This window comes from Taudactylus pleione, unplaced genomic scaffold (assembly GCF_031769625.1).
Source record: "Taudactylus pleione unplaced genomic scaffold, aTauple2 ptg000229l, whole genome shotgun sequence".
Classification (NCBI taxonomy): domain Eukaryota; kingdom Metazoa; phylum Chordata; class Amphibia; order Anura; family Myobatrachidae; genus Taudactylus; species Taudactylus pleione.
Genome location: NW_028284631.1, coordinates 4489413 through 4499024, shown reverse-complemented (window position 1 = coordinate 4499024; position 9612 = coordinate 4489413). Strand labels below are relative to the sequence as shown.

The 9612-nt window shown below is 42.0% G+C and overlaps 1 protein-coding gene across 1 annotated transcript; it reads left to right on the top strand.

Moving 5' to 3' along the window:
- Positions 1-4187: 4187 nt before the first annotated feature.
- Positions 4188-7328, top strand: LOC148517051 (nodal homolog 2-A-like). Its single transcript, XM_088479269.1, has 4 exons — positions 4188-4296; positions 4832-5556; positions 5961-6105; positions 7273-7328. The coding sequence occupies exons 1-4, from the start codon at positions 4188-4190 to the stop codon at positions 7326-7328; spliced, it is 1035 nt and encodes a 344-aa protein (XP_088335395.1).
- The last annotated feature ends 2284 nt before the right edge of the window (positions 7329-9612 follow it).

The window sequence follows — 9612 nt, the reverse complement described above, 5'->3', positions numbered from 1 at the left end:
ATTTATATTGTGATGTTTCAAATAAGTATTCTAAGCACTTGATCAGCCCTGTGTTATTGTAAGGAACAGAGCACACACTTCACACCTTATAATCCCATCTATTATGTGTGAACTGAGCTGTCTGTGTGATTTGTACATGAAAGAGACATACTTGGAAGAATGTGTTTTGGCCTCTAAGATCCTCAGACTGTCTGATATTTGACAACTGCATTGTACTGGAATACACAAAACATGTAACAACACTCAGGGCTGTAACTAGGGTGGTGTGACCTGTGCCATGGCACAGGACACTGCAGGGCAAGGGGTGCTGTTTGGGCCTGTCAATCATTCTCACTTGTAGCTTCCTCTTCTTTTATCCCCAGCATCTCCTGGCCTCCCCTATCTCTTCCCTGGCCCTTCCCCATGAGGCCATGGCCCTTTTTCAGGTTCTCTATCTTATGTCCCTATTTTAAAAAATGTGGAGGGGTGGGGGGGCACCAATGCTCTCTCTGGCACAGGACACCAAAAAGTCTAGTTACGGCTCTGACAACACCTATGGTACTTCTGAAAGTTCTATCATAAAGCAGCAGATATACTGGGCCTGAATTCAGAGGCGGACACTAATACACGCGACGGTGTATCTGTCCGCAGCACGACTGTGTCTTTTTGCTAATGCTGCATCCGATGGGATTTGCACAGAGATGCCCACCGGCTGCATGGCTAACCCGCCGCTATGCGTATTAATACGAACCATCGGCCGCACCATAGAACATTACGCCAGCCCTATGGAGGCGCAGAATGTCCGTCTGAACCTGATATCACTGCAAGTGCAGAAAAACCCACAGATGCTGACCGCAAAACGCCTGCGTCTGTCTAGCCGCACCCTTACAACTACCCAGGAACGCCCACTAAAATTGCCTCTTTCTGCGTCCAAATTAGCTCGGCGGCTTTCGGCAGCTATCAGCAAGCGCGCGCAGTGAGACTCGGACGCATACGCAGACTGAATAAAAGATGTACGCTTGCATCTGCCATTGACTCTGCGTCTACGTCTGAATCAGGACCACTGGGTGGAGTATCTCATAGTCATGTCAATCTGTTGATGACATTAATAGAAGTAGTTAGGAAAAAAATAAATAACAACTAGACAATGGAGACAGCGGATGGGAAAATCAGGACAAACTAGGGAAGAGCAGAGGGAGGACAGTCTTCATCTGTCACTACATGGAGAGTGCAGAGGCCTCATTTATCAAGTGCAAATTAGCAGGTGAATTAATATATTTGTAATTCCGATATTTAGGGTCTGATATTATTCCTATTTTCCAGACGATACAGGATTAATTGTCCAGGTCATACTTGCCTACTTTTGAAAGAGCATTTCAGGGAGATTGTGAAAGCAGCACCTATGAGTGCGGCGGTAAAGTGGACGTGTACTGCTACATCTGATCTGCTTGTTGATGGAAACACAGTGATACATTTCAGAAATGCATGTAGCCATAGGGATCATTGTGCCTTATAAGTTATAACCAATGCAGGGAAATTATACTAATGATCCCATTTGAATGTATATGTTTTATATATAAATATATATATATATATATATATATATATATATAACAGCTTAGTCATGGGGATATGTAATCAGGGAGATTGCTAGACTCTTCAGGGAGAGAGGGAGATTGCTACTATTTCAGGAAGTCTCCCTGGCAATCAGGGAGAGTTGGTATGTATGGTCCAAGTGCATAATTGCCTTGTTAGATGTGTGTTCCAATCAGTGGTATGACTATAATTAGATAGTTTTCCACCTAACGAATATTGTGCTGCATTGATTTAAAGTTACGGATCCCATATCGATCCAAAAGATTGATCCAGACCCTCTTATCACTCATCCTTAATTTGCATGGAGGTGCTTGGGGGGGGGGCAGCACTGGAGTTGAGCGGATCCAGAGTATTCCTTATGGCGCAATATTATTCAAATGAGAGAAAGTGATGGAGTATGCGCAGTTTCAGCCGCGTTCCTTGCAGAGTGGAGGAATTGATCTGTGCACCAGCTTTGAGCTGGCAGAGGTCGGTTCCGTCCTGTACTTCTAACAGGAAGCATCATAATCCTTTTAGCTGCATTTCATCACACTCCATCCCAATGTCAGCTCAATGTATTATGTCATTTCACAGGAAATACACAGAGTACTGGACCTTTAAATGGGTCAGTACCATTAATGGTGATTATCTGGAGAATCCGTCATGGTTGACAATGTGGAACCAGATTAGAAAATGCTCAAAATATTATTTAGGAAAAAATAAATAAATAATAATATTTATAGAGACCCATTTACATGAAATTTAAATTAAGAATGTTAGCTTCCCCTGTTAATCACTTACTATAATATAGAGCTCAGTATTCTAGTTGATATTAGAATTATTTAATGATTAATAATATAATTACGTATAACGCATTGTCAGACGGGCATTTTAGAATTTCTTATTTTTTGGTTAGATAACTGCAAGGTGTTTCTATCACACCATAGAGATTCACTGTCAAAAGTCCCCAATAAGCGATTTAGCAGTGGGCTTGCTATGGTGTGACAGATTCTCACTCATGTCGCTGTCAGGCTGTATTCTCACTTTAGTACGCCACAGGATACCGACCTAAACATTTTCTCCATCTAAAATGTTACTGACATTGCTACATTAATTGAAAACTGCACTAGGTTGTCACATGATATACTGAATTTGGGATGTAGCCAGATTACCAGTGGGCGGCATCCCAAACGAAGGTAAGCGGGGACCGGTTAGATGATAGCCGCGCGTTAGGTTTAGGCACCCCTGTGGGGGACATAGGGTTAGGCATCACCGGGGGTAGGTTAGGAACTACTAAGGGAGGGGTTAGGGAGGGGAGAGGGATAGTATACTTCCCACCCCTGTCGGGATCTTCAGTTATCGGGATGTCGCTGTCGGTATTTGAATCGGCGGCTATTGAGCCGCCGGTATTTAATATCGATTCCATTTTTATGTGTTAATAGTCATGGTGATATAATGAATAGATTTTTATCTTATCCAACTGCATTTAAGTTTGAAGACGCTGCATAAATGTTCTTGACTATCTAATCATATCTACATTTTAAAGCTGCAACCTATACCCCTTCTATACCCATTACAGACCTTTCCGATGGGAAGTCTTTGTACGCAATAGCTTGGATTTGCTTAGATGGCGGTGAGCGTCTCAATCCAAATCTTGATGGCTGCGATATTTGCAGAATTTAGCACAGTTGTTGCGTACAAAGACGTAGTCGCGTTGGATTTGCGTCCGTCTCTGAATCGGGCCGTATACGATATATATTGCTATGACCATTGTATAGTGTGTACACCCAATTCATTGTTTGATGAATTGTGCAGTCACATCAGATGGGATGATGCGATGTACGATGCAGTTCGCTAACATTAATACTGTAATGATATATATTTAGTGCCATCATAGGGCGGATCGCGCAGTGTGTATGCGGACATGATATATATTGTTACGTAATATCGATTTGTCGCAAGATCGCCAAGATGTGTACCCAGCTTAACTCAGTGAATGATTGTATGCCCACATACAGGTGTAATATACACAGATGGCGTTATTGACAGACGCATTAATAACCCCTCTGTCAACCTTATATTCCAATACATATCAATTGCACAGATGTAACCATGTACATTCTATGTATATTCCACCAACTGAACCAGTTAAAAAATATATAACAAAACACACACATATAATCCTTAACGTATTTTTTTGTGGATTTAGTATTTATAATCAATTACTCCTAATTGTGCCTCCTGTCTGAATGTTGGAGTACTGTGTCCTCACAGCAGGGGACAAGAGAGATGACAATGACTTTGGGAAGCTATTGTAACACAAAGATGAAAGGACCACGTGTGAAGAACCATTGAAGTCCTGGCTCCTTAGCTATATAAAGTGGAAGGTTCTCTGGGATTCAGATCAGTCTTGGGTTGCTTCAGAGTAAACAACATCTCTGAGCATGAAGAGACCAAGCATGGCCTGGCTGACTGCTATCCTGAGCATTGCAGTCACCTCCCTGGTCTTGGGAAGGCCCACTCATCCAGAGGCAGTGCAGACCAGGACTTCTCTTCCAGGATCTAGTATGGGACTGTCAGCTTCATCTCATCATGGAAAGGGTCATTCCCGTGGTCTGAAGATTCCTCTCTACATGATGCAGTTGTATCAGACCCTCATTATGGGGAATGATACTGATCCATCGGTCCTGGAACACCCTGTTCTCTGGGAATCTGATTCAGTCCTGAGTCTTTCTGCAAAGAGTAAGTAGTTAAAATTAGTTGATTTTTTCATATACCCTTAATTGTGCTCTCTGTGCAAATATAGAATAAGAGCTGTATACATCTTCATCTGCTTTCTTCTAAATGTCTGGGTATTTATTATAGTAGAGTCGCTTTCAACAAGTTGTATTTATTGTTTAATTATTGTACCTAATATTAATATAAATGTAATGATTTCATGGGCAGTTTTCTGCTTTTGCAGTTATTAATTGCTAGTTAGATCAGAATGCTAGTTTATTGTTTTACTAATGCAACATAACATTTTGAGGAGTGTCATATAATGTTGATACTCTTTGCTTATGTCACATTTAAATGCTTCTTATTCAGTTGATTTATAATATAAGATTGAATATATCACATACAGTCAGGGTAAATGGAAGGTTTCAGTTTTCAAACGCCCGATTCACTGTGACAGTAGAAAGTAACATGAAAATGGGCTGTGTTATTCTGTTTATTCCACTTTTAGACTCAATGAAAATAAAAAATAAATTAAAAAAATCTTATTTTGTCTTCCCAGGTTGTAGTGACATGGGCCATCACTGGGCATTTTCGTTCGATATGACCTCCATCTCCAGCAACAATGAACTGAGGCTGGTGGAGTTAAGAATTCAGAGTGCTACATTACATATACACAACAGTGTGATGATAGACATCTACCATGCCAAGGAAGCTCAGGAGAAGACATTTGTTGGAACATTGAGAGCTGACTTCTCTTCCACAAATGGCCCCATCTCTAGGGTGCTTGATCTGACAAATATGACTCAGGACTTTATTTACCAGGAAAACAAGTCATCCGACAGAGAAAGTGTAAAGAGTCCGGAAAAGCCTGATAAATTAAGGTGGAGAAGTTGTGCTAGAGGGACAAATCAGATGGTCATGCTGGTGGTGTTTTCCAAAGACAAGCAAGTTCTTAACCACAATGGCCATCTCAGTCTAATTCAGACAGTGGAAACATCTAAGTATGTCAGGGCTGGAAATGAAACCAGAAGGAAATCTGAGACTAGCAGACAACGTAGGAGTTGGAATGCGAAAAACAGCATAATTCGGGACAGAATTCCCCCAATAATAGCAGAAAATGGTAAACCCCTGTGTCGGAGAGTGGATATGTTCGTGGATTTTGAACAAATCGAGTGGGGAAACCAGATAATCTATCCCAAAAAATATAATGCCTACAGATGTGAGGGAGCCTGCCCTATACCTTTAAATGAAGCATTCAAGCCGTCAAATCATGCCTACATCAAGGTAATGTATACAATTTATTAACTATTTCTCACTGCTCTCTATTTAATTGGCCACCCTAACACTTTTTCCTCACCTCTCCTTCTCCCTCCCTCCACCGTGTCTCTTGGTCACCATTCCCTCACTCTCCCCTGTGCATTTCTGACTCTGGTGGGAGAGGACAGACCAACTGTCATTACATTCCAACGTTATTTTTTTTATCAGCTGTCAATTTTATTTTATAGATGTGCAAATCATGATTGTAAATTGTCCTGATAAATCTAATTTTCCCATTAATTCATCTCATCATTTACCTACCTATTCTCCCCAGTGTTCAGTGAATAAATATATCACAATTTATAGATATGTCATTTTTTTTGCTCTTGGTGTTTATTATATTAACTAACGTTTTGATCATTCTTTTTCAGAGTTTGATGAAAATGAAAGACCCTGAGAGAGTGGATTGTCCTCACTGTGTCCCTGTGAAGATGAGGCCAATGTCCATGTTAATGTATGAGGGGGATAAAATTGTTCTAAAAAACCACGAGGATATGATTGTGGAGGACTGTGGCTGTAGATGACAGCATGAGAAGGTAGATCTGAGAAAAGCGTTCAAATATGTGGAAAAATTCTGTAACTTATATTGTTTTTCAATAAAAAACTATATATATTTTTGTAACACAGACGTATTTATCTTAATTTTACACAAAGAATTGCAGCATCTTTGCATTATCTGACTCACAAAAGTCTTACACTTACATTTATAACATCAGTAGGGTGTATTCAATTTTGTATAACCAAAAAGAAAAATAGAGAACAGAAGGAAAAAAGGGAAGGGGATGGGGTCTACATCTGTTTTGGTTAAAAACAGTACATACAGTATACACTACCAAAAGTTTTAGAACACCCCCATGTTTCCAGTTTTTATGGGCCTATGAACTAAAATGTAGGGGTTTATTTTTAAATGGTGGCTTTTGAAAGCTGCTGGGTGCCAATGTTTTTGCCAGCCGAATTTAAAATGCCAATACTACTAAGTGCAAAACCAGCCGCCGCCTAGTAAATAAACCCCTTGAAATCCTTTGTCCATCATAGTTTTTTTTATGTCATTGAGTAGGTTCCTCAGTGCAGGCCTTACTTAGAAACACAAGTCGAGACTTTTGCTTGAGTAGTAGGTTGAAAACATGTCTGGATTAAACATGGACTAGCAGTAAGTGGGAGTCAATGTGACTGGGTGTGTAGTCTCAAGTTTAGACAAATATGGGCGTCATAAAGTTGCAAACAATTACTCATAAAGGGGTCTCAGCTTGCGGCAGCTCAGTCCCTAACGATTGGAACTGTGATAAACACACCCATGCGAGCTGTATAGGGGGGGGCGCCGGCTGTCCCCATCGGCAGCTGCTATGTGATCTGCAGGAGACGCTCTGCCTCCTGCAGATCACATAGCCCCGCCTACAGCAGCCAACACCTATCGGAAGAAACATCCTCCTGAGTGCTCACAACCTGCCCCCATCCTCACCACCTGGCCGCTGTACAGGGAGCACCAGCAGCCGCAAAGGGGAACAATATCCCCCTTAGCAGCTGACCTGGGCCCCCGCTGGACCCCTTTAACAAGCCCGAGTAATTAGTACCTGCTTCCAAACTCCTCTCGGCCCCTCTGGCACCAAGTCACTTGGGTACTTATTAGGTGCACTGTTCAGCCATGAACTTCAATATATTTCTATTGTGTTCTGTGATTTTTAGATTTCCTGTATGGGTCATGCCTCCAGTTGCAATCCAGTCTCATCTCAACCAAATAGGACATAGGGAGTCGCAGCTCATGTTTTGCAGGTGCGTCTGACTGTGAGTAGGCTGCAGAGATGCAATTTTGAAAGAAAATCGCAATATAAAAATTAAATTTCAGACTGACTCTGAATACGTCCTTAGACGTCACCATCGGTCGCACTATTGAAACTTGAGCCAGCCCTATGACAGGTGCATCTTGCCATCTGACCATGCCCTCCTATACTTGTGGCTGTGAATGTAGCCACTTGCATGGACACGCCAGCAACACTACCATAACATGACCACTGAGCAGACCATGTTTGCATGCACTACTAACCACCTCCCAGTCACTGCCCAGGAATGCCTGTTACTTCTCTACCAGCTTTCTGATTCCGTCTGAATCGTTACACCATCACCTTTATGAATACACTCTGTGTAACGCATGCGCCTTGTGGGTGATCAGAAATTTAGCTGAACACAATATTTCCGTCCAAGGTATATCCCTGGACATATAATCTTGAATGTATATACCCAGTGAATGTATGGGTATATACATTCATGGCATAACTATGCCGTGGTGCCCACTAAGCACCACCAAGCAAATAAATGAGATGAGATCCTAACTGGGATAAATCGTTCAGCACCATTATACGAATTAAGACCCTAATCCATCTGTCTGTAGTCCATCTGGCAAATTCTTCATTAGTGTCATAATAGTAACTATTTTGTAATATACTGGTTGACCACTCCAGATACGTAATTATGTTACAATATCTAACGGGGATATTAAGTCTGATCCTATGTTTGGAATCGGTGTGAAATACTGCCAGATGTTAGCCCGGCGAATGTTATACCGACGCAGGAAAGCAGAACAGCAGGATCCCGACTAAGGTAAGTTTCTAACTATCCCTAACCCTCTCCCCCCCCCCCCCCTAACCTCCCCCCGTAACTGCCTAAACCTAACCCATCCTTCTCGCAGCCTAAACCCAACCCTTGGGGGGAGGTGCCCTAACCCTAACCATCCCTTCCCCTAGTCTAACCCTCCTGGGGGGTACCTAACCCTAAATCCCCCCCGGGAGCCCCTAACCTAACCCTCCTCAGGTATTCATACCAACCAGCCAGATTGGACAGATATCTGATAGAAAATTGTATAGTGGATGCCCAGCTTTAGGCTGGGTACACACCTAAAGATTTTCTGTCCAACCATCCAACTAGTTGATTGGTTGGAATGAAAATCTGGTAAGGTATGAAAGCAAATGACAATCAGCAATTTGCTCCAAAACGCCAGAAAATGGACAAAAACTTGTTTGTTAAATGTTTGATCTAAACAATTTGTTCAAACTTGTCTGATGGATCATTTTCATCTGTTTTCTGGCATTTAGGAGCAAATTGCTGATCATCATTTACTCCCATACGTTACCAGATTTTCATTCCAACCAATCAACTAGTTTAACGGTTGGACAGAAAGTCTTTAGGTGTGTATGCACTCGAAGACTGTATATTGGAACACCAAGGATTTTGAATGCTCTAAATCTCATAAACTGAATGGGAAATTATCGTAGAGTGCACTATTGCCAAATTGATAATCCTACCATGGGACTATCGGACATCCGTTGCCCTTAGCAGGACAGCCTAAAGAGCATCTGCTTTGAGAACAAATCGTATAAATAGGGAATAATCTTATTCCCAAAGATAGTAGGAGGTCTGTCATGACTTTTGTAATTCAAGGGGCTGTGTAGACTCAAAAAGAGTCTACTCAATCTCACATTGATGGGCTTCCCAAATGGGAACTTGAAGGTCATTCTTGATGTCTATACACCTCCCTGCCATTAGAACTGTTCTTACAGATTCCAACCTGAATCTCTGTACCTGCAGCCCTGTATTAAGGTCCTTAATATTTAAATGTGTCCTTCCCTTGTTAATGGAATACACAGACTGGAGTGACATCCCATTCCTCTCTATCTTTCTGGCCCTGGACAATAACTCCTGAATCAGAAGCGCAGTAGCAGCTAGATCTGTGGCCAGACACTTGTCTGTTGTAAGGTAACTAGCCTATGAATGACAGAATACAGACTCCGACCCCAAATACTTTTAGGTGTACCCACTTCCGTCAGTGCTCCCGTCAGTGCTCTAGGCATATCAATAGATTGCAGCTAGGGTGCATGCAACCCTGACCCAGATCATGTGATGCACTGTGGGAGAGAGGCGTTGTAGTCTAACTTCCCTGGTCCCTTCACCTAAAAGGTGGACAAAGGGACCGAACCCTTAGGATTTTTGCACAGGGAACAAAACTTTTCCTCCGGTGGTAGTTCTGGGGCA